Source organism: Protopterus annectens, chromosome 1.part2 (genome assembly GCF_019279795.1).
Source record: "Protopterus annectens isolate FY-2018-M chromosome 1.part2, PAN1.0, whole genome shotgun sequence".
Taxonomy (NCBI): domain Eukaryota; kingdom Metazoa; phylum Chordata; order Ceratodontiformes; family Protopteridae; genus Protopterus; species Protopterus annectens.
The window spans coordinates 610,306,331-610,332,738 of NC_056727.1; the positions used below are offsets into that span (position 1 = coordinate 610,306,331).

The 26,408-nt window shown below is 43.5% G+C and overlaps 1 protein-coding gene across 1 annotated transcript in view; it reads left to right on the top strand.

The window, feature by feature from the left end:
* The window catches only part of ZC3H6 (zinc finger CCCH-type containing 6), a 1,382,498-nt gene that overhangs the window by 1,103,871 nt on the left and 252,219 nt on the right, over window positions 1–26,408 (top strand). Inside the window, exon 7 of the mRNA XM_044060181.1 lies at window positions 22,211–22,734. Within this exon, the coding sequence (XP_043916116.1) occupies window positions 22,211–22,734 (524 nt within the window). The remainder of the gene's footprint in view (window positions 1–22,210; window positions 22,735–26,408) is intronic.

Genomic DNA, 26,408 nt, shown 5'->3' on the forward strand with positions numbered 1-26,408 from the left:
GGTTAAAGCAACAGAATCTGCCTGATCATGTTAAAGCAAAATTATTAGATGCTCCATTACAGCATGATACCTTGTTTGTTCTTAAAGCAGAAGAGGTGTTGAAGAAAATGGAGGACAAAGCCAAATCTATGCAAACAGTGAAGGATTTCTTACAGGTACAGCCTCCAAGATTTAGCAGACACTGGCCTACAAAGAATTGGTCCTTTCCAGTGTCAGACAGGCCACAAAGAGGCAGATCCCAACCCCTAGGCTCATACAGGTCTACACAGTGGGGTGCTTCTACCTCCAAAAGCAGAGAAGACAAGTCACAGCCATACAGAAAACAGTCCCAATGACTTCCCCCTGCCAGCGCCAAGCACTTATCTTCTGGCAGCTCCTTTAGGGGGAAGACTAGCACTTTTTTCTCAAAACTGGCACCTAATCACCCAAGACAAATGTGTCTTGAACATAGTGTCACAGGGTTACAGGTTCCACTTTCACACCCTGCCAAGGACAAACAGTATGCCAGACCTGCCAAAAAATCAATGGGCAGAGGCACAAAAGCAAGTTTCATCCCTCATAGACATGAGGACCATTCAGCATGTACCACAGCAAGAGCAGGGACAAGGATTTTACTCAATACTTTTCTTGGTGCCCAGAAAGGACAAAGCCTGGAGGCCAATACTGGACCTATCTATTCTAAACACATACCTGGATATTCCAAAATTCAAAATGTTGACTCTGCAGCAGCTTCTGCCCATGCTGGGCAAGTAGGCTTGGCTTGTAACTTTAGACCTAAAAGAGGCATACCTTCATGTCCCAGTCAGACAGTCATGCAGAAGATACCTCAGATTCATAGCTGGCTCAATGCACTACCAATTCTCTGCACTGCCCTTTGGCTTATTTACTGTGCCCAGGGTCTTCACAAAATGCCTGGCACCAGTAATTGCATTTTGCAGACAAAGAGGAATACAAATATATCCTTACTTGGACGGCTGCCTTATTCAAGCAGAGAACAAGGACTTACTACTACAGCATCTGTAAAAAGATTATTAACATGCCTAGGGTACACAGTAGGTGAAAAGAAATCAAAACTAGTACCCTCTCAAGAGATAATATTCCTTGGTGCAAGCTTAAATACAACTGCCCAGATGGCTTATCTCACGCCAGACAAACAAAGGCAACTGACTACTTATTTCAAAACGTTGGCAAAAAACATCCAGTTAACTGCAAGAAAAATTCTGCAGGCTTTGGGCTTCATGGCATCCTGCATTCTACTAATTCCATATGCAAGACTGCATATGAGGAAACTACAATGGTATCTAAAAAGTGTTTGGACTCAACATTGCCACAGCCTGGAAACAATAATTACACTCATTCCCTGCCTGCAACAGGAGTTTCGATGGTGGGCAAAGGCCTGTCACGACAACAAGGGGCAGCCATTCACCATGCCCCCAGCCAGGCAGACATTGACAACAGATGCATCAGATTATGCCTGGGGGACCCACATGGCAGGAAGTTGTATTCAGGGCTCATTGTCCGCAATCCAAATGCATCTACATATCAATCAAAAAGAGATGCTAGCTGTTCAAAATGCCCTGACAGCCTTCAATGATCTACTTCATCCAGGACACCTACTGATAAAGATGGACAATACTAGAGTCATGTGGTACATAAACAAGCAGGGAGGCACACATTCCTACCCCCTTTGCAGACTAGACATGGCTTTGGTGGACACAGCATTGACTTACCAGGTACATCTGTAAGCACAATTCCTGCCAGGAAAGATAAATACTCTGGCAGCTGAACTAAGCAGAAACCTTATGGATCCCCACAAGTGGAAATTGGATCCACAAGTCTTCAACATGATAACAAGGAATTTGGGATGCCCTGACATAGATCTGTTTGCCTCCCCTCACAACTGCCAACTACAGAGATTCTGCACAAGGACTTATCACAAGCAATCATGGAAAGTGGATGCTCTATCTTTCAGATGGAAAAACTTACAGTATATGCCTTTCCCCCACTGTCTCTCCTCCCCAAGGTACTCCTAAAGGTCAGACAAGAGATGCCAAAAATGATACTGATTGCCCCAGACTGGCCCCGCCAGCACTGGTACCCAATCCTAAGGAACTTGACTCAATGCCCAGCTTGAACATTACCTCGTATTCCTCACTTACTGACCCAACAAAACAATCAGATCCTGCACAGCCAACACAGGACCTTAAATCTGGCAGCATGGCGGATAATGTAGCTTTTCAAAACACACCTCTCTCTAAAGCGGTGATGGATGTTATCTTGGAGGCCAGGAGGCCCAGTACCATTAAATCGTATGCAGAAAAATGGAAGAGATTCTGTGCTTGGAACCAGGCATAAGGAATTGACATGATTGTACCAAATATCCCTCAGATTTTGCAATACTTAACTGAGATGCTGGACAAAGGCCTATCCTTTTCATCTATTAAGATTCATGCCTGTCCTATTTCAGCTCATTACAATACAGAGCCACCTATTTTTTCTAATCCTTTATTAAGGCAGTACCTCAGAGGAGCCAAAAACTTACAGCCTCCAAGGAGATCACCAATACCTGCATGGGACCTCAATTATGTCTTGGAAAAACTCACTCTGCCTCCTTTTGAGCCAGCCGCTACAGCTGATACAAAATTTTTATCATGGAAAACAGCTGTGCTCCTAGCAATAACCTCTGCAAGACGAGTCTCAGAGCTACAGGCACTCATGGCTGTGGAACCTTTTATAATTTGCCATCCAGATAGGGTTTCTCTAAGGACAAACCCCACATTTATGACTAATGTAGTGTCCAGTGTGGCCCTCGACCAAACTATTCATTTGCCTACCTTTTATCCAAACCTACAGAATAAGGGTGAGAAACTTTTGCATTCTTTGGACATACACAGACAGCTGTGCTTCTACTTGGACAGAACCAAAGCTTTCATAAAGACTGAGTGATTACTGGTAGCATATGCTGCAGGATCACAAGGAAAGGCTATCTCAAAGCAGACTATTTTCTAAGTGGATAGGTCACTGTATTCGTTTATGCTATTCTCAACATGGCAAATCAGTGCCTAAGGGCATTAGGCCACATTCAACCAGAGCAGCAGCCACTTCAGCAGCCTTCCCCAGAGGAGTGCCAACCAAAGACATTCTAGAGGCTGCAACCTGGAGTTCAGTGCACACTTTTACAAAGCACTACCACTTAGCACTCTACTCCAAATCCAGGGCAGGCTTTGCCACTGCAGTACTGCAGGGCCTCATAGCCGCTCCTAATTCTATTTAGTTCCAGCCTCCCAACCTTAGCTTTGGGATTCAACCCAATTGTAATGACTGCAACAGTGAAACACGATGAACATAGTACAGTTGTGTACCTACCATAAATGTAGATGTTCGAGTATATACATGTTGCAGTCCTGGTTACCCACCCACCATCCCCCTTTTCTTTGCTGGACCTTATCTGTACTTCTCTATTCTATACAGCCTATGTGGTGTATTTGCTTGTAGATGAAGGAAACTTGTTACTTGTTGCATGCATGCTTTATTGACATATTTCTAGCCTACCCTTTTGGGGGCACCTGACATCTGGGGCAAGAAAATCTGAAGAAAATGGCGTCTGCTGCATCTTTTATACCCCTGGCGCACCGACGTCAGGGAGGAGGCGACAGCAACCGATGCTGGACCTAGACTTTGGAATTCTGGCCGACTGTGGGTAGCCTACCAGCAGGATAACTCAATTGTAATGACTGCAACAGTGAATATACTCGAACATCTACATTTGTGGTAGGTACACAACTGTACTTTCTCCCAGTTAATGTTTGGGTAATTGAAATCACCCATTATTAGGGAGTTTGGTAGGACCTTCATATTTCCAGTGTCTCCAGAAATGAGAATGGGGGTCCTGGGTCATGGTGGGTGATCTGTAGCAAGCTACAATTTGAATTGCAGTTTTGCCCATTGTTAGTTGCACATGGATGATCTCTGAGTCATTGTGTTGCGCCACTGACCTGGAGGTGTGGGTATCCTTGATGAATATGGATTCACCCCCGCCTTTTGTGTTTCGGTCCGGGTTCTATGGCTGAAAAGTATGGTATGAGTTATAGCCTGCTAGTGCTAGGGCGCTCTCTGTAGCCTTAAACCAGGTTTCTGTTACTGCACCGGATATCGATGTTCTCCATACTGAGGAGTGCCTCGAGTGCATGCATTTTGAGGTTTAGACTTCTAGCGTTGAGTAGCATTACCCTTAGTTTTTGGTTACTTGTGCTATTTACGGTGGTGGGTTTGTCTTTTGTGCCTTGCCTAAAAAAGGCGATATGGGGGCGGCAAAAGCCTTGGCCAGTATTCAAAAGCCTAAGGTGACAGGTGCAAGCCAAGCCATCTCTTGCGAAGCAACGTGGCTTGTCGAGCATGTCATCCCAAGCAGACATATACTGGATCCCCTTTGAATGACACCAGAAACTTAGCCAATTTTATTTTTATTTGCAGTTGGTTAACCAGGATAGTCCATTGGGCCAAAAGAACCCGTTTTCAGTGGAGTCCTGGGGAGAAAAGCTCCAACACAAAGATTACAGCAATTTACAATTTAACTATTTCTGGTTCTAAGACAAAACAAAAATTACTGAGGTTACAATAATTTTTTATATAGAAGGAGAATATTGCTCTAGTAAATATATGGTTTCTTAAGATGAAATAGGATTAGAGGATAATAAGAAGTTAGTTGCAGTAGGCTTAGAATTTGCTAGATGCAAATATGAAGTTGTTATCTGGAGTATATGAGATGGATGACTGTAGGAAGTGGAGAATAGGCTATGAGGGGTGGGAGCAAGAACATTCCCATGTGGATGTTAGATGTGAGTGAAGCGATTTTTTAAAGGACGGGAGTCTAGTGATGGTACGAATGGAGGGAGGGAGGTAGTTTCATAGGCGTGCTAGGGAAAAGGACAGCAGGCTTTGTCCTGGGGGGCGAAAAGGTTTGTACACTTCTATTAGGTTTTGATTGGTAGATCTTAGGAGTCTTTTTGGGTGGTGCATTTTAAAGGTAGGGGAGAGGGAGGGACAGAGGGAGGGGTGGAAAATGAGTTTGTTTGCATAGGTGAGCTTGAGTATAGGAGAGGTAGTTGGGAAGCTCTAGCCAGTTTAGTTTGTGGAGAGGTGCACAGTGATGGGTTGATGATTTATTGCTAGTGGTGAATCTGGCTATTTTATTATAACAAGAGGACAGTTTTGATGTCCTTCAAGGATGCATCTGCAGTCCTTACATATGGGTTGTCTTGCCTCAGGCAGCCCTTCGGTCGGCCGGATTCCAAAGTCTGGGTCCGGCGTCGGCTGATGTCGCCCTTTCCCCGACGTCAGAGCGCCAAGGGTATAAAAGAGTCAGCCGACGCCATCTTCCTCAGTCTTTCTTGCCGCGTGGCGCCCGAAGCAGAAGCAGTTCGCAAGTGCCGGTCGGCCAGCTCCTGTAAATTCAGCTACCGAAGACTTCAAAAAGCTAAGTACCCCATTGGGGACTCTTTCTTGCCTCAGCCGATGTCAGATCAAACGCTTAAATCCAGACTATTCCTTGTCCCAAGAAAAGAAAAACAATGGAGGCCTATTCTCGATTTGTCCGCACTCAATACTTATCTCATTGTGCCAAAATTCAAAATGCTGACCCTACAGCAACTCCTTCCCATGCTGGGCAAGGGGTTTTGGCTGGTAACTCTAGACCTCAAGGAGGCATACCTGCATGTCCCTATCAGACAAAGTTGCAGAAGACACCTCAGATTTCTTGCAGGTTCAGAGCATTATCAATTCTCAGCATTGCCCTTTGGCTTATCTACTGCGCCCAGAGTATTCACGAAATGCCTGGCATCAGTAATTGCACACTGCAGACTTCAGGGGATTCAAATATACCAGTATCTGGACGACTGCCTTATACAAGCGGACAGCCAACAAGCTTTGGAAAAACATTTGAATTATGCCATCCGCCTTCTGCAGGCCTTGGGATAAACAGTCAACATTCGCAAGTCAAGACTTGTGCCATCCCAAAGAATAACTTTTCTGGGTGCGGAATTAGATACAACCACCCAAATGGCTTTTCTCACAGAAGAAAAACAAAGACAACTACCGGATTACTTCAAAAATCTGACAAAACAAACTCAGATGACTGCAAGGAAAATCCTGCAGGCCCTGGGTTACATGGCATTGTGCATTCTTCTGATTCCACAAGCAAGGCTGCATATGAGAAAAATACAATGGTAACTAAGGAGTTTATGGTCTCAGCACAATCACAGCCTAGAAACTGTGATACCACTCATTCCATGCCTTCAAAAGGAATTCTTGTGGTGGGCCCAAGCAAGCCAGTCAAACAGGGGTATGCCTTTCAGCAAACCAGTAACCAGCCAAACCATTACCTCGGACGCTTCAGACCATGGATGGGGAGCACACATGGAGGACAGATGCATCCAAGGACTATGCTCTCAGAAAGAACTGCTCATGCACATAAACCAAAAGGAAATGCTGGCAGTGATACATGCAATCGAGGCCTTCAAGCACTTTCTACATCAAGGCCACCTGCTAATAAGGACAGACAATACCACAGTTATGTGGTACATAAACAAGCAAGGAGGTACCCATTCCTACCCTCTTTGCAGACTAGCAATGAATCTTTGGGAACTTTCCCTAAAACTCAATATAGAGCTGCAATCCCAGTTTGTGCCAGGAAAAGACAATATACTGGCGGACAGCCTAAGCAGAAATACCATGGATCCACACGAATGGATGCTACACCCAGACATCTTCCTTCAGATAACACAATCTTGGGGGAGGCCGGACATAGATCTTTTTGCCTCCCACCACAATCATCAGCTGAAGAAATTCTGTTCAAGGACATACCACCCACAAGCATGGAAAGTGGACGCCCTCTCTTTCAGCTGGAATACAGTGTATGCATTTCCACCTCTTCCACTAATGACCAGGGTCTTACTGAAAATCAGGACAGAGCAGCCAAAAGTGATTCTAATAGCCCCGGACTGGCCAAGGCAGCACTGGTACCCACTGTTACGATGCCTGTCACACACGAAACCGTGGCCTCTACCACAATGGTCACTCCTTCTGACACAGCACAATTACAAAACTCTGCACTCCAGCCTGAAAACCCTGCAGCTGACAGCCTGGAGAATACCTTGACTCCTCACCAGGAAAAGCTATCCAAGAGAGTGAAGGATATCATCATGGAAGCTCGCAGACCTTCCACGAAAGGCATATTCAGCAAAATGGAAAAGATTCCACACTTGGAGCACCGCAAAGGGCCTAGATGCCACAGTGATGAGCATGGCACATATCCTGGAATACTTGGCAGAAATGCTCCACAATGGCCTTTCTTACTCTTCCATATAAATTCATGCTTCAGCAATTTCAGCAGAATACAATACTGATCCACCTGTCTTCTCTCATCCTCTCCTAAGGCAGTTTCTAAGAGGAATTAAAAACATCAATCCTCCAAGAAAACCACCAGTGCCTACATGGGACCTTAACTTCATGTTGGAAAAGTTGACTCTACCTCCCTTTGAACCAGCAGCATCTTCAGAGTTACAGTTCCTGTCTTGAAGACTGCCTTCCTTCTGGCCATAACCTCAGCAAGAAGAGTATCTGAATTGCAGGCACTCATGGCAGTACAACCATTTCTTATTTTTCATCAGGACAGAGTCTCCTTGAGAACAATCCTTCATTCATGCCAAAGGTGGTATCCAGGGTCTCATTGAACCAAGCTATTCACCTGCCTACCTTCTTTCCAGATCCGCAAAACAAGGGAGAAAAACTTCTGCATACCCTGGACATTCACAGACAGTTACGCTACTACTTGGACAGAACTAAGGCTTTCAGAAAAACTGACCAGCTGTTGGTAGCATATGCTGCAGGCATTCAAGGCAAAGCAATTTCCAAACAGACAATTTCAAAATGGATAGGAAATTGCATTACATTCTGCTACTCTTATCATGGAAAAACTGTGCCAGCTAACATCAGGCCTCATTCCACCAGAGCCACAGCCACCTCCACAGCCTTTTTAAGAGGGGTGGCTACCAAGGACATTTTAGAAGCTGCTACATGGAGCTCCGTGCATACATTTTCCAAGCATTACAATTTGCCCTTATATTCCAGATCCAGAGCAGGCTTTGCTACGGCAGTCCTGCAGGGCATTTTAGCTACACCATCATTTTCTTAGATCCTACCACCCCCAGCTTGGCTATGGTATTCTACCCATATGTAAGGACTGCAGATGCATCCTTGAAGGACATAGTACAGTTTTGTACCTACCATAAATGTAGATGTCCGATAGGTATGCATCTGCAGTCAGGTTTTCCCTCCCTCCTTCCCCTCTGTGGTATTTCTTGGGTACTTATCCCTCTTATAGCTTTCTTGGGTACTTATCCCTCTTATAGCTAGCTGGGGTTATCTATTATGGTGTATTTGTTTTATATTACTGTGCATGTTTGGAATATTTTGCATTTCTCCAAATTTAGCCTTCCTTAGAGGGCACCTGGCATCTGGGGCAAGAAAAACTGAGGAAGATGGCGTCGGCTGACTCTTTTATACCCCTGGCGCTCTGACGTCGGGGAAAGGGCGACATCAGCCGATGCCGGACCCAGACTTTGGAATCCGGCCGACCGAAGGGCTGCCTGAGGCAGGACAACCCATATGTAAGGACTGCAGATGCATACCTATCGGACATCTACATTTATAGTAGGTACAAAACTGTACTTTTTGAGAGATGATTGTAGGTTTGTTAGAAGAGGGGCACCGTCAAGAAGGGAGGGTATGAGAAATGTAGCAGAGAGAGTGAGCTTAGTAGCTGAAGTGAGGTATTGATTGTGTCGGTAGAGCATGCCAGGTTTTTGGTGTTTTTTTTTTTTTTATGTTTAGTTGTAGATGGGAATTGAATATAAGCTTGTCATCGATCTGGACTCCTAGTAGTTTGGTTTCAGATACCAGTTCAAGAGGTGTGTTATTTTGGCTGGTGATGGAGAATAGTTTTCTATCAATGGTGTTGGTTTTAGAGGGGTAAATATCATAAGTTTTGTTTTTGCCGCATTGAGTGCTAGATGATTGTCTTTCATCCACTGTTCTGTGGTAGAGAAGGCATCTTGAGTCAGCTTTGAGAGTCGGGATGGATGAGGCAGCACAGATGATTGTAGAATCGTCTGCATTTTGAATAATGTTAGCATAAGAGATTGAGCGGAAAAAAATATTTATGAATATATTGAAGAGGAGGGGACCCAATATGGAACCCTGTGGGACACCTGTGGGGGTGTTGAGGAAAGAGGAGGTGGCTTGTTTTCACTTGACAGCTTGTTGCCTGTTGGAGAGGTAGCTGGTGAACCAATTGAGAGATGAAGGTGATAGGTTTAGGTTAGATAGTTTAGTAAGTAGTAGGTTATGAGAGATGGTGTCAAAGGCCTTAGAGAGGTCAGGTAGGATGGTAGATACAGTAAAGCCAGAATCTCTAGCTTTATTCACAGTTTCTAGGAAAGATAGGAGGGCAGTCATAGTGCTGTGATTGGGTCTGAATCCGTGTTGGGTGGGAGTTAATAAGTTGTTGTCCAAGAGATAGGGAAGGAGTTTAAGATGGATACATTTCTCTAGGAGTTTTGAGATGGGAGAGAGGATGGCGATGGGCCGGAAGTTGGTGATTAGTATTGTTGCCTCCTTTGTGCAGGGGAATGATGAAAGCCTTTTACCAGAGTTGTGGAACAAGACCTTCTTGGATAGAGCGGTTGATTAGGATACTGATTGGGAAGGCAATGGCTTCGGCAGCTATGCTGAGGAAGTAAGAGTGTATGTTATCGGGGGCATTGGTGGATGGTTTTAGTTTCTGCAAGAGTTTTTTATGGTAGAAGTAGGGATGGGTTTTATGGAGAATGGTGAGGGTTGAGAGGATGGGGAATGAGAGACTGGAGGTGGAGGGGGTGATTGAAGAGGAGAAATGGAAGTAGGAGGTGGAGTGTTATTAGAGAAGGAAGAGGTTAATTTGGAAATAGAGTTTATGAAAAAAGAGTTGGATTGGGTGGCTAGATCTCTGTCTTGTACATTTGGGCCTTGGCTTGGGTTTTCAGTTGTGCCAGGTTTTAGGAGGATAGTCATACCTTTCCAGAACTTTTGTGGGTTGGTTTTATGGTTGCTTTGAAGTAAGGAGAAGTAGCTTTGACGGTCTGCTATGATAAGATTTTTAACTGAGTTGTGAAGAGATGTCCTTCAAGAATGCAACTGCAGTCATAACATGTGGGTTGTCCTGCCTCAGGCAGCCCTCGGTCGGCTGGATTCCAAAGTCTGGGTCCGACGTCGGCTGATGTCGCATTTCTCTCCGACGTCAGAGCGGCTGGAGTACTTAAGCATCAGCCGACGCCATTTTCTTCAGTCTTTCTTGCGGCGCGGTGCCCGAAGCAGAAGCAGTTCGCAAGTGCCGGTCGGTCAGCTCCTGTATTCTTCGATACCGAAGTCATCAAAAGTTATCAAAAAAGCTAAGTACCCCGTTGGGGACCTTTTCTTGCCTCAGCCGATGTCAGAAATTACTGAAAAAGTTAACAATTGTCTTTCTTGTGGTAAACAAATACCTCATAAGGATTTCCACTCTTACTGTCTTCCTTGCCTTGGCCCAGACCACGACGTCTCAGCCTGTGTAGCCTGTGCTCGCTTCAACAAGCGCACTCTCAGGCGCCGGGCGGAGTTCGCTGAAGATTTTTTCGGCGATAAATTTGCTTACACCATGCCGTCGGATCTCCCGACATCGCAAACTCCCAAGAAGCGAAAAGACCGGGACCGACATCCTTGGCCTGCGTCTACCACCGACTCCACGCCAAAACCCAGCGCGAGTGCTCTGGTTCCCTCTGAGACGGTCTCTCCACCGTTCCGAACCGAAGACACCGCATTACCGACGACTCCGATTCCGGACATCACTCCAACGCCAGTTATCGATTTTCCTCCAGATACCGAAACCGAGGAAATGCCCGAGACCATTGCTGTAGACAAGGTCACTCCTGCACGTGGAGCTGCCAGGCCTCCTATGACCATGTCTATTAAGGCCTACACTAGGGCTAAGGCAGCCAGCAAAACAAAGCATCTTACTACTAAAACCTTACCTTAGCCTACTCCAGAGATACAAATTATGTCCATGGCTGCTGATTTAATTTCTATGATTAGAGGTTCACAGGCCCATCCTGAGAGAGGATCCCAGCCTCCTTCTGATAAAAGGCCCCGGATTGAACCCTCGTAACCTATTCCTTCAGATGAAGATTCTGAGGGCTCTGTCCACTCTGATAGCCAGGAAGAGCTCTTCCAGACCTATGAGGACTCGGATGCAGATGATTCCATCCCCTCGGCCTCCCCTCCTGAGGATATTTCTTTTGGGGAAGTTCTGCATACCATGAGGGAACATTTCAAGTGGCAAGGGCAGGAATATTCTGATTCCAGAAAACGCCTTAGGACTTTCCTTAAGAAGCCACAGCACAGGCCCTTAGCTATTCCTCCTGTACTTGATGTTTTGGATGATTTATATTCTGACTCTAGTGCTACCCCTGATTCTCTTCCTCCTGCTCCAGCCAAGCCAGACAGGTATTACAGGGTCCCAGAAACTCATTCCCATTTATTCAGGGCCCATACTGCTGATTTGGAAACTATTTCACAGGGGCCTAAAGGAGTTTCAGCTTCCACCTCTAAAAATCCATTGCCCTCCAACAGGGAAGCTAGGTCATTAGAGAGATGGGGCAAAAAGGTTTACACATCCACTACCTTATCTATGAGAGCTTTGAATTGCCTTTTTCATATGTTACAATATCAGGATTTCCTGTTAGAAGATTTACAAAAAACTTTAGCCACTCCTGATCCTTTAGACAGGAAGGCTTTGCAGGAAGCTGTACATAACACTCAGCAAGTAAGCAATCACTTCCTGCAGTGTGGCTATGATGCACTGGAAGCTTCATGTAGGGCAGCTATGACAGGGGCAGTCATTCGTAGACTTGCGTGGTTAAAAGATCAACCTCTACCAGATCATGTAAAGGCAAAACTTCTGGATGCACCTTTGGAAAAGAACAAGCTTTTTGGTGCTAATGCTAAGGATGTGTTAAAGACCATCAAGAAAAGCAAAATCAGTTCAGACGGTGAAAGATTTCCTCCAGGTTCAACCCCCAGATTCAGTAGGAATTGGCCTTCAAAAAACTGGTCCTTTCCTAATCCAGAAAAGTTTCAAAGGGGTAAAAACAGATGTGGCCGAGGAAGAGGCCAATACAGAGGCCCTTACAGGGGAAGACAGTGGCAGCCAGGAAACCAAAGAAGTGACGCAGGGGTTTCACCTGCCCCACAGCCACAATCTCAATGACTTTCCTCTACTTCCGCCTACCAGGGAACAAATAGAAGCTCCCTTGGGCGGGAAATTATCTCTATTTGCAGAAAATTGGCACAGACTGACAAAGGACAAATGGATTTTGGACATTATAGACCGAGGGTACAGGTTCCATTTTCATAACTTGCCAAGAAAACAAGGCATGCCAAACCTACCACAAAACCAGAGGGCAGAGGCTATCAAGCAAATCACTCTGCTGACTCGGATGAAAGCAATAGAAAGAGTTCCACAACAAGAACAAGACCAGGGGTTTTACTCAAGACTGTTCCTTGTTCCAAGAAAAGAATCTCAATGGAGACCAATACTGGACTTGTCTGCATTAAACACCTTTCTCATAGTACCAAAGTTCAAAATGCTGACTCTACAGCAACTCCTTCCCATGCTGGGCAAGGGGTCTTGGCTGATTACTCTGGACCTCAAGGAGGCATACCTGCATGTCCCTATCAGACACAGCTGCAGAAGATACCTCAGATTTCTTGCAGGGCCAGAGCATTATCAATTCTCAGCATTGCCATTTGGCTTATCTACTGCACCCAGAGTATTCACAAAATGCCTGGCTTCAGTAATTGCTCATTGCAGGCTTCAGGGGATACAAATTTACCCGTACCTGGACGACTGCCTCATACAAGCAGACGACAAATTGATGTTGACAAAAAACTTGGACTATGTCATACGATTACTTCAAGCTCTGGGATACACAGTCAACTTCCAAAAGTCAAGACTGCAGCCATCCCAGCAAATAATCTTCTTAGGAGCCAAACTAGACACAGCCTCTCAAATGGCTTACCTGACAGAAGACATGCAAGAGAAGTTAACTCATTACTTCAGAGGTTTAGCAAAACTCACCCAGATGACTGCAAGGAGATTCCTACAGGCCCTGGGTTACATGGCATCCTGCATTCTCCTGGTTCCATTAGCAAGACTACACATGAGAAAGCTTCAATGGTACCTAAAAAGCATTTGGTCTCAACACAGCAACAACTTGGAGACAATCATTCCGCTCATTCCATGCCTACAAAAGGGATTCCTATGGTGGGCCTCGGTGAGCCGGGCAAACACAGGTATGTCATTCAAAAAGCCACAGATAACACAGACCATAACCACAGACGCCTCAGACCTTGGATGGGGGGCGCACATGGAAGGCAGGTGTATACAAGGACAATGGTCTCCAAAGGAAACACATTTGCATATAAACCAAAAGGAAATGCTGGCAGTAATGCATGCCATCGAGGCCTTTCAGCACCAACTTCAGCAAGGCCATTTACTGATACGGACAGACAACACCACTGTGATGTGGTACATAAACAAGCAAGGGGGCACCCACTCTTACCCCCTTTGCAGACTGACAATGCATCTTTGGGAAAAATCACTGAGCCTAAACATCCAGTTACAATCCCAGTTTGTTTCAGGCAAAGACAATGTGTTGGCGGACAGCCTAAGCAGGAATTTCACAGATCCGCACAAGTGGAGGTTACATCCGAAGGTCTTCACACAACTCACTTCGACATGGGGCAGGCCAGAAGTGGACCTATTTGCCTCTCACCTCAACCATCTTCTACCAAAATTCTGCACAAGGACATACCATCCAAAAGCTTGGAAAATAGATGCTCTCTCATTCAACTGGAACTTCCTAACAATCTATGCATTCCCACCTCTGCCACTGATGACCTCAGTATTACTAAAGATCAAAGCAGAGAGACCCAAGGGAATCATAATAGCTCCAGACTGGCCAAGACAACACTGGTACCCACTACTACAGAGCATATGTCACACCAGGAGGTGGGCCCTTCCCCAATGGCCTCTACTTTTGACTCAACACAATTTCGAAACAGTGCATCCAAACCTTCAGACACTGCAGCTAACAGCCTGGGAGATCCCATAAATAACCTCAACCTATCTCTCTCCAAGGAAGTTCAGCGGATACTAACAGAGGCTCGAAGACCATCCACCAGAAAGGTTTACTTAGCAAAGTGGAAAAGATTCAGCAATTGGAATACCAGCAAGGGACATGATGCATCATTGTTGAACATCCCACTCATCTTGGAATATTTGGCAGATATGCTAAAGAACGGCCTCTCATATTCTTCCATAAAGATACATGCATCAGCTATTTAAGCTAGATACAACACTGATCCTCCTGTTTTTTCACACCCTTTGCTACGGCAATTCCTCAGGGGAATCAAGAACATTAAGCCACCAAGAAAGGCCCCAGTGCCAGCCTGGGACCTCAATTTTGTCCTAGAAAAACTGACTCTTCCTCCATTTGAGCCAGCAGCTTCAGTTGACTTGCAATTTCTCTCATGGAAGACAGCTTTCCTGTTGGCAATTACCTCAGCAAGAAGGGTTTCGAATTACAGGCCCTAATGGCAATACCACCGTTCATAATTTTTCACAGAGACAGGGTTTCATTAAGGACCAACCCTACTTTTATGCCAAAGGTGGTATCTAGGGTTTCTTTAAATCAAGCCATTCATCTGCCTGCTTTCTTCCCCAATCCTGAGAATAAGGGGGAAAGACTGTTGCATACCTTGGACATTCACAGACAACTTCGATACTACCTGGACAGAACCAAGGCCAGTAGGAAGTCTGAACAATTTTTTGTAGCTTACGCCCCTGCAGTCCAAGGAAAAGCAATTTCAAAACAGACTATTTCAAAATGGATTGGACATTGCATCAGATTCTGTTATTCCTTTCATGGAAAGACTGTTCCAGCCAATGTCAGACCACATTCCACCAGAGCTACAGCCACCTCTACAGCATTCTTAAGAGGGGTGCCTACTAAGGACATACTAGAAGCTGCTACATGGAGCTTCGTGCATACATTCTCCAAACACTACAATCTCCCTCTATACTCCAGATCCAGAGCAGGCTTTGCTTCGGCAGTCCTGCAGGGTTTGATTGCCACGCCATCTTTTTCCTAGAGCATACCTCCACCCCCAGCTAAGCTATGGTATTCTACCCACATGTTATGACTGCAGTTGCATTCTTGAAGGACATAGTACAGTTTTGTACCTACCATAAATGTAGATGTCTGATAGACATGCAACGGCAGTCGGATTTTCCCTCCCTCCTTACCCCTCTATGCCTAGGGTCCACTCCTATCCCTGTTACTATTAGCTGGGGATATCTGTTATGGTGTATTTGTTTTATTGCTCATTTATTTGTCTGGAATCCTGTTTTTGTCTTCAAATTTGATTACAGCCTTCCTTGGAGGGCACCTGGCATCTGGGGCAAGAAACACTGAAGAAAATGGTGTCGGCTGATGCTTAAGTACTCCAGCCGCTCTGACGTCGGAGAGAAATGCGACATCAGCCGACGTCGGACCCAGACTTTGGAATCCGGCCGACCGAGGGCTGCCTGAGGCAGGACAACCCACATGTTATGACTGCAGTTGCATGTCTATCGGACATCTACATTTATGGTAGGTACAAAACTGTACTTTTTGTACTCATTGAGGGTAGAGGGAGTTTTTTTCCTTTGGTAACGTGCCCAGACTTTGTCTCTAAGTCACTTGGCAGTTAGTGTGTTTTTTGTTAGCCAGGGGGTGATTTTGTTTCTTATTCTTTTGGTTTTTATGGAAGCATGACTATCTAGAAGGCTTAGGAAAGTTGCATTAAAGTGTGCAATTGCATTTTCCAGGGGTAGAGTTTTTAGAGGGTGCCAGTGAAGTGATTTTAGGGTGTCAGAGAAGGCATTTGGGTTGAAGTTTCTTTGGCATCGAGTACTGATGTAATTATGAGTTACTTGTAAGGGAGAAGGAAGACACCTAGCAAAGATGGGAAGGTGGTCGCTGAGGGAGTCTGGAAGAGTTCCACTATCAGGGTAGTAGTGGGGCTGAGAGACTAGGATCCAGTCTAGGATGCTGCCACTGGCAAAGTCTTTAGAGGGCCTGGTAGTGGAGTTGATGAGTTGAGAGTAGTTATATAGGTTGATGTTTAGGGAGTGTGCAGGGGACTGAATGGAGGACCAATTAATGTTTGTGTCTCCCATGATAATAGTTTCATTAGTGATATTGGTAGAAAGCTAGGAGAGGATATCTTCAAGTACTGAGATATTGTCTCCAGGTGGAATGTAAAGGAAGGCTATGCATATCTGTTTGTGTTTATTTAACTGAAATAGAGCTAGTATTAATTCTGTGTTGGCGAACTGGGGAATGGGCTTATTATAGGGAGTAATGCATAGGGAGGATGAGTAGAGTAGAGCTACTCCACCACCCTTTTTACGGGTTCTGTCTTTTCTAATGATGGAGTAATTAGGTGGTACTATTTCTGCATCTTTTATATGAGGTTTTAACCAGGTTTCAGATATGGCTATGATGTCGGGTTTGTTGTGGAGTAGCCAGGCATGCAGGTTGGGAATTTTGTTAGCTGTGCTTTGGGCATTAAGAGACGCCAGTAGGATGGATTTTAGATGTAGAGGAAGAGGTGTGTTGGCCAGGGTTAGGTTGTATATCTCCAGATAAAAGTATGGTTGTTAGAAGTTGGATTATGTAGTAGAGGTGTCTGGATTGTTTTGTTTGTGTGATGTGTGTTGTAAGATTTGTGAGGGATTTGGAGGGTAGAGTGGGAATTGATGTTTTATAAGGGGTGATTAGTTTGTAGTGAAAATATAGATTGTTGTTGATGGGATATAGGGCAGGAGATATTGAGATAAATGAGTGTGAGTGTGATGTGTGGAGTGAGCTGGTTGTATGTAAGTGTGGTGTGTGAGTTATGGGGTTGGGCTGGGTAAGGTAGTGGATGTAGATGAGGTTTAAAAAAAGTAGTAGTTGAATTGAGTAGGATGTATATTTTGTAAGCATGTTGAGGCTTTGATGAAGCAATATATGGTGTTGAGTAAGGTGGAAGGGAAATATGTGGTGTATGGATGGTGTGAGGGGGGAGGGAATAGGAAGAGGAAGTGTTTAAAGGGGTGGAGTTTAGTAAATGGAGAGGAATTAGGAGTGGTTATGTGGTTCTAAATCTAGAGGTAGTGGGGGTAGGGGTGCGGAGTGAGCCTGCAGGACGAACAAAGCGGGGAAGAAGAAAAAAAGAAAATCAGCAGCAAAAAAGTATCAGCCACTGCTGATTAAATAGTAAGGTAAGCAGGTAATTAGATGTAAAACCAGATAAGGGAGAAATAATTTACAGGAAGTTAAATGATGCTTTAATTAGTTTATTGTGAGTTTTACAGGGGGGGGGGGTTATTACCAGCTTTTTGATAGTGTAAAAACTGGGTCTTGAGCTATTTAGTCAATTTCATAGAAATGAAGCCAAAGTAAGATTAATGTTGTACCCTCTTTTGGTTGGTAGGTGCTGCCACCTAGTGGTAATGTGAAGAAAGCAAGCAGGAAAGGTGAGCGGGTCACTTAAAATCTTCACTGTGAAAATATCTAGGACAAAGTTGACCTGGAGGGGGAGAGTATTTTCTTTTGGTCTGCGGTAGGCTGCTGAATCACTTATATGGGAAGTTAGACAAGAATATATAAGTTATAAGTAGGTAGTTATAGTCACGGTACATGGTTGAAATTGATCATTTTTTCTTTATACTGTGGCATCATTCTTGGTGAGGGCAGGATGCTACTCAGGGTCAGGGTCATACCGGCTTGGGCTACGTGATCAGAGAGCTCTTCCATGTCTCATGTAGTCCAGGAAGGTACGTCTCAGATCATTCATACCAAGATGGACAATGACAGAGTCATATTTGCACTTGTTCTGGAGCCACCTGAGTGCTTGTGTTATGTGACAGATCCTGGCACCCGACAGGCAGCTAACTGTAACCTTCTCCTTGTCCAGCCTAGTTAGTGGGACATCAGCGTTGCCTGACTATAGAGTCGCCTATTACTAGTGTGTTGGGTATGTTATTTTGCCTTAAGGGCTGTGATTGCATGGCACACTGATTATGTGAAATATGTGTTTCATGGTTTGTGATGGGGTGTGGAGGTTGCTTGGGTGTCTGCTTTGGAGGTCTCTGTTGCTTTTGCAGATTTTTATTTAGAGCCTCCGAGTATGTTTTCGTGTATTTATGTGTGTTATTTGCCGGTTCTGGTTATGTGGTCTATGTGTGACTGGTGGTGTGTTGCAAGTATTTTCCTTCTCTTCTTGACTGTCAGTTCCAGTCTTGGGTTGTGAGAGCTTTGCCTCCAGTTTGGCTGCATAAATGCATCTCTCGCATATATTAGTGTTTAGTGGTCAGAGGAGAGGGTTGTCTGTGTACATGGGGCAGTTGCAACATTGCCTCAAAATGCCCAGATTCACCAATTGGACTGGAGAGTACACCTGAAACTGTCCTTTGGACATGTCTGAATAGGTAAAGTGAGCTGTTTTACTGATTGGCTGGTAGGGACGAATAGAGAGCCTTGTCCTTCTGTACAGTATGGGGGGGAGAGAGTCTAGTGCTATGGTTAATTATTTATTTTTTTCACTAATTGTATCATTTTTCCTCCCATGCCTGTTGACCATCAAGCCTCTATGGGGCTGTCATCCAGGTGGCCATAAACTTTTAATGGTAAGTGATCTTACATAAAATCATACTGTCTTTTTATTATCAAATTGCCCTCTTCCATGTATGAAAATGCTGCAGCCCGTTACCATTTTTCTGAGGTGTGACTATTTCTCGTACTTGCTTTTGAAGTTTTTCCATTGCTGATATTTGTATCATGGCCATCTGATCATCATTTTATAAGACTATAATAGCTACAAGGCAACTTAGCCATAAGGCCATTTGTACATTGTCAGTACCCACCCTTAAGCCTTGTCCCCATTGTCAAGGTGACCAGTCCAGTCATACCGGTGGAGAATTTTTTTAATAATCATCAAGTTATCCAGGTTCTTTTTAAAAGGAGTGTGTAACACTAACTTGGAGAGGAAGTCTTTTTAAGAGAAGGGGTAGGTGTTGTGTGATGGGACTATTCCTCCACTTTGTCATATTTATTTGTCTGGCAGAAGTATTAGCTGGACTGTTTGATTTATTTAGGCATAAGAGTTTTTTGAATACTGGATCCCTTATAACCCTGTAAGCAAGGCACAGATTGCCTTTAAGGAGTTTATATGGTATTGAGTGTAGAGATAAAACCTGCAGTCTTTCTTGGTATGTCAAGCCCTTTAGGCCCATCATATTTTTAGTTGCAATCCCCTGTGGTCTTTTCGGTTGCTTGATATGCTTAGTAAAGTACATCCCAAAGAAGGTGCTGTGCTTTTTGATTGGTCTAATCATTGTCGATTAGAAGGAGATGAGGACTTTTTATTTGATCTGGAAGAAGTATTTTTACTATGAAGGACTTAAGCACATGGTGATCAGACTTGATGGAGCTATCCACCAAAGTGCCTAGGTCCCTTCGTTGCCTTTTCATTTTGAAGTGATGTGTTACCTATACTGTATGCTAGAGGGAAGTGGTGCTTACCAAATTCTACAATGTTGCACTTCTTGGCATTGAGCTTGAGAACATTTATTTGCACACCAGCAAATGACAAGTGCAAGCGCCTGTTGAAGAGCCTGCATGTCGTGGGGGGGGGGGGGCTTGATGATGACTACCAGCTTACAATTATCTGTGAAAATTATTAACCAGAGATCCTTGTTTGATAAGTGGATACCAAATAGAGGTCCCAGCACAGATCCCTAAGGACCTCCACTGGTCACTGTCAAACTGATAACATACCCTCTATTCTTACTGTGCGAGTCCTGCCACTAAGCTATTTGGCTAGCCACCGAACTACATACAGGTCAGTTTGGAGCTCCCTCAGCTTGTTTCTTATATTTGCATGTGATAATGGTATTGAATGCTTTGGGGGAGATCATGGTACACTGTGCGAACAGCATGTTCACAATCTGCAGCCTAAGTAAACCCCCTCAAAGAAGTTCACAAGATTCATTACTCAGGATTGACAAAGCCAAATTGTAGGAGTTGAGTCTGGCAAGTCCTTTGATATTGTACTTAATTAGGTCAGTTATGATAAATTCCGGCACTGCATATGAGACTCTTAGACTAATAGGTTTATAATTTGTGGTGTCATTGGTGGGATTACGCTCAGGGAGTGATGTCACAACAGCTGTGTACCACATCTGTGGCATAAGCTGTGCACTAGACATGCAGCGGGGGATGAATTAGGTTCATAAATTAAAAATCCCTTAATTGCCACATTGCTGGCAAGGTGTAGGACAAGTACTGTGCCACACCTGTTCATGTCTGAACATTACTGGCTGATCTGCAGTTGCAGGAGTCCAAGCTCCATTAGTACCTCAGGACTTAGCTTTCTTAGTTTTTCAAGTTTGCTGTTTCCCTGCTCCTTCCATCCTAGTGGTTTTACTGCTTTGAGTTTCTGTCCCATCTTGGACCTAACCAGAGGGTCCATGGTATAAATACAAGTACATTGTTACTCTATCACTTGATGTATAGGGAGACTGTCCTTATTGGATCACAAGAACCTTCCTTCAGTTCCACCTGTGCTTTAGTGGCCTTTATGTCTTTATGCTTGTCTGAGTTCCTTGTATGCCAAGTAAATATATAATTCTTTATCATTTTTGAGCATATATTTCCTTATGACTTGTACACAGTGAAGGTGTTAAATCTTTTTTCTTGATTTGGTTGGCCTCACTAAGTGGATGGGGACAAACTGCTGGACTGAAGTGCCAAAACCCTCTGTTATAGCGTGATCCATTGTCTGACAAAGTATATCAGTATTAAGATGTGTGTGCCCTATTCATAGGAGTTTCAGAAAAAAATACAGAATTGGAATAGAAGAGCATATGAACCAAGTTGTAGATTCAACGAGGGAAGTTCCGTTGTAAACTAACTGATAATGGTAAGAGTGAATCTGTTAAATATGTACTCGCCATGTAATTTAATCCAGGAGGAGTCCTTTCTACATTGGGTACTTATTGCTATCTTTATCTTCCCCTTGTGTCTGGATGGCCTTTCCATCCTGCTGCTGCAGAGGGACTCTACTGCAAGTCAGATAAGTACATACATTTTTTTATCATTGTATGCGTAATTTATCTTTTCTATTGTATTCTTGCAGTGGATGGGGGTTAAACAGAGAAGTCAGATGGTCTGTGTGTGTCCTTCTAGTCCTGCATGTTGTATCAGAATGAGCTATTGCCACAGGCATGCATGCCTGACTACAGAGACAAGCAAGTTTAGAAATATCTGAGCTGCGGATATCAGAAAAGGAAAGTCAAAACAGTTAACTCACTGCAGGCAACTTCCTCACAGAGCAAATAAGATAATTATATGACTGTTCTGTCCATCTTCAAAAGTATTAAATGCCATGTGTGGGAGAACATCTGTATGCATGTGGACTACTTTTCCTGGGTTCCTGTTAGAAGAACGAACACTTAAAACAGCGAACGCTCTTCTGTCTAACTGTAAAAACCGAAACTGCAAAATTTTGAAGGCACGGAACAGCGCCCCCCCCCAGAGGAAAAAAAATCGCTGGGCCATTCTCGCGACTTTGCTGTTTTCTCCACTGTCATACAATCTAGGAGTTGGTATATTTAAGTTGGGGGGGTGCTTTATTTTGTCTGTACATTCTTTTTTTTTTTTTTTGATCAGCGATATTTTTCCCTAGGAAAAAAATCGCTGTTCCATGCCTTCGACATTTTGCAGTTTCGGTTTTTACAATTCAGTAGAAGAGCGTTCGCTGTTTTAAGTATTTGATCTTTTAATATAGACCCACTTTTCCTACCTTTATTCACTTCGTCTAGTTTTAAAAGCAAGGCATTCTCTTCAAGGCATGCTGCTACATGACAAAAGTTGTCTGTGAGCTTGTTGATATAACAACTTATTGAAAACTTAAAGTGTAATAAATTTCTCACTTTGATAAATTTTCATTGTGCAGAATTATCACTTACTTCACTGTCTTGTTTTCTTAGGCCCAGCTTTTACAACAGCACATCACCACCAGCTCATTTCCAAGGCAGCAGTCCACCAATACAGCACGTTTATGGTTGTGAGTCAAGGACAAGTCCAGGTCGTGCTTCTGGGATCTCTCAAGGACAAAATGGTTCATTCAGTCATCCTTGTTCCCCAGATCATCATGGGCATCAGACTTATGGAAGACATAGTGCACACACACAGCAAAGTCCACCTGTGCATTCTCTACCACCATCTTTTGTAGGATCTTCGGTGCAAGTACACCCCTCTATGCAAATATTTCCAACAACCCTACCTCAAAATAAGTCTGGGTCGCAAGGACCTGTGATGAAAATTCCTATAGGACATCATCAGCAACCACAGACAGTGATAGGTTCACCTTATCACATAAACTCTATAGGCCAGCAGCATGTAGTACAAGACACCATTTCTTATGATAATGTAGCTGGTTATGATGGTTTGCTGGACAGCACTTTAATGCAGAGTTCACTGTGCAGCCCAGAAGCTCCTAATCATGCTGAAGGTAAGCATAGGCATATCACAATATTAATCTTATATTGGCATTTTATGACTACAAACAGACATCTGAAACAGGTTTAGAAAAGTTATTAGATTTTGTCTGAAAGTACCCTGGGATCTGTTTGAAACATCTTTACTGTGCAATCTCCACATCATTACTATACATAAAACAGCTGAAAATAAAGTTTGACTTTATTACTGAATTTTAGATTAATGAACTTCCAGTCAGCAAGGCAGTTAATTGGTTGAAGAAGGCTCCAAACAATGAAGTAGCTATGGTTATGCCATGTGTTCTGTCAAGTCTTTGATTGTTTATTGTTGATCTTTTCAGGCATATATATCATAAGTACATAACATTTGAAAGTCTTAAGATGTTATTCTATTTTTCATGTATGGACCTTCCTTGCCTTTATACATATGGATGGCTTCACATTTTCAAAACAGTGGATAAAGGTGAGATGACAGGGGCAGTGTTTTCAGATCTACACAAAAGCTTTGAACCTGGTCTGTCATGCTAGTTTATCACTAGATTTATCAGCATATATCCTAAACTCAGCAAAACATGACTGGCTTGTAAGTTGATTGCATGAAAAACGTTTTTTAGTATAAATAGATGGTCTCTTTTCTTAGTTATACTCCAGAATTAAGTATCTGAAGGCTCACACCTGAAACCTCTGCTGTCTACTATGTAAACATACCAGCATTAGAACTTTCTCCTATAAACTAATTAATATATGCCAGTGGCATGATCATCTGGGCCTGTCATGACTCTGCCTTAGAAGTTAATGCAGTTTGTTACATCTTGTTACTAAGTATTTGGCTACAGGAAATGAGGCCTAGTTCATCTTGGGAAAAGCAAATTCATGCTGTTTGGCACCAGAAAAAGGGATGTAGCCAAATAAAGAACAACTGGAGTATCCCTGCACTGTTAGCCAAATGTATACAGTCAGTACACACTTGATAGTCTAGATACACCCAATTTGACATTTTCATGCTGTGGACCTTAAGAAGTAAACAGGATACACTAACCGCTTGCTATATGTTAGAGTAATAGAAAGTTTCTCTGGGTAAAGCGGTATAAATTCCTGAATAGGTATATGTCCTTTCAGGTGTATGCACAGCCTTTGCAATTAATTTGTAAAGAAGGCACTCAGCTCAGAATGGGATTTGAAGATTAATCACCAGATCACCTGAAGTGATCTTCTGAAACATGCATTGATCATCATAGCACAATTCCTAGTTGGTATCTTGATTTTTAAAATTATTAGTCTTGATTTTTTTCCAAACTGGTGTGTAGAACTCTGATATTCAAACCAGTTTATAAGAAACTTCAGATGTAACTTGAAGAACCCTCCTTGATGGGTTCTAAGATTGGGATTATCACTCCATCAGTCAGTATATACCATGTTTTTTTCCTGAATTTCCTACAATCAGATGGTCTTGCCATCTGTTTTTTGCAGATTGGATCATCTTTGCTATCAATTGTAAAAAAAGTCCTTGCATTTACATAACATTTAGTTTTCTCTGTTGCATTTTCAGGTTGAAAGAATGGTGATCAATATCTTTTGACTGAACTTTGTGGCAGTGTCCCTCTTGACACCCGAGTGGTGGTTTGACATTTGTACCTGAGGTTCATCTTGTAGAATTACCTGAAAGCATCACCTTCTAGAGTTAAGTCCATGGTTTGCAGTCTTTCAGATTTTCCACTGGGGAAGATAAGGTGCTACTGAACTCATATTGTTCTCTGGAGGACTTGAGCACTTGGAGAGGCACCCCTTAGGTGCCACCCTGTGAGGGCATAACAGTGTGTTTGTGTAACCTTTCCTCACTTTGATCAACTAGATTTTTGTCCATCCGTGCTGACCTTATGTTGTAGCCCTTTGAGCCATTTGGTAACAGATTGAGGTTCACAATTCCATGTTTCTTCCTCTAGAACCTCTACCTAACCCCCATGTCGAGAGGTTGACCAATGGTTGAGGAGGAGTCATAGGGTGAGCCTTTACCAGTGTCCATGTGAGAGATTGGGCACTTTTATTACTCTTGAGGCATGGAATGTTCAGTGCAAGGTTCATTCTTGGGGATTTCCATTAGATGTCAGAATCTGGTTTCGGGAGGCATCTCACTTTTGCATGAACCTAACTGGTCTCAACTGCCTTTGTACCCCAGTTGCACAGTTTTTCTTCCATTAGCCCATGGCACAGTCTAGACTCCAAAGCTAAGGGTCTCAGCACTCTCTTCTTTGTTGGTTGCCTGGGAGTTGCCAGGTATGCATATATGCATGGGAGGGTTTATTTCCTGAGACAGACAAGCTTCAGAGTTCCTAAGATGTTCATTATATGATCTCTGCTTCAGTAGCCTTAGCTATATGGGTTATATCCTGCTAAGGATACAACAGCCGGACAGCTTTCAAAGGTTAAAGGCACCTTCAACATGCCCAAACTGGTACCAGCTCATGCAGAGACGAAGTTAAGGAACAGTTTGGGTGACAAGCCCTTCAGAACTTTCCTTCTGCCGGAGAATGCTTCTCTTGCAGACTTTCAAGGATTTACAGTCAGCTAACATTTTTCCATTGGTAGGCACATAGGATATTCATCATTCTCACTGCTGCAGAAAGCCTTTAGGTTATAAGGGTTGTTTCCTGACTAGGAAACAACAAAAAATAGCCAGCTTGAAAAAGCTCTGGGCCCCCTTACACCTTAAGTTAGACTGATGATTTCCCTTCTTGGAATTAGCCAGAGTACAGATTTTTTCAGTACTTTCTTGCCGTCTTTGGAAAAAGTATGTCACTGGCTTCACAGGAGTAGCAGTCAGCAAAGAGCTTTGTTTCAGACATATAAGAAATTATTGGCTTTTTAAGAAAAATAATATACAATTGATTTTTTTTTTTTTACTAAAAGCGGTATTTCCTCTTTATGAAACCCAATATTTCTTCACAGTATTGGAAATTTCCTCTCGGGGATTATTAGTATAGTTGGGGCTAATTTTGTGAGAAATTATGTAACGCTTGTGTAAACTTTGAACTGTATTGGACAGAAGACTTTACAAAAGGTACGGGTAGAAATAAATGTGTCAGTGTAACGATTATACTTTGTAAGAACTTACATGCCATATTGATTTCTGTCAGTGTGTTTGTGAGCATTTGAAGAGTACTGACAAGGAAATTGTGTTCTACCTTACACTGTTAAGATAAAAGGACTGGAGAAAGTGTTTTGAGTGTGAGTGTGTTACTTGTGAACAGTCAGTGAGATCTTACCTTCCGACTGACTTGCTCCATGCTTACCATTGCTGGTGCCTCTTCACTGTCTACAGCATGGATGCTTACATTCATATGGCTAGTTCTTGTACCTCAGTAATTATAAAGAAAAATAATTTACCCAAAAGTCCTTGCTGTTGCAGACTTTGTGCCTCAGCTGACAGTGGATGACCTTGCAGTCGCCAGTGGTTGTTCCTCACACCACTCAACTCTGCAACTTCCTCTGTTATGGTCCTTTTGGCCAGCATTAACCAGGTGTCAGCCATGTCCTCTTCGGCTGTTCCAATATCAGATATGAGCATAGGAGAACCCATCTTTTCTAAGTCTGGAGACAGTGCAGGAGATCCTTCTCAAGGTAACTAGGGCAAGAAACAGTTAAGAATTTTAACTCTTATTCTCCTACGGAGGAATTTTCTTTTAATCAG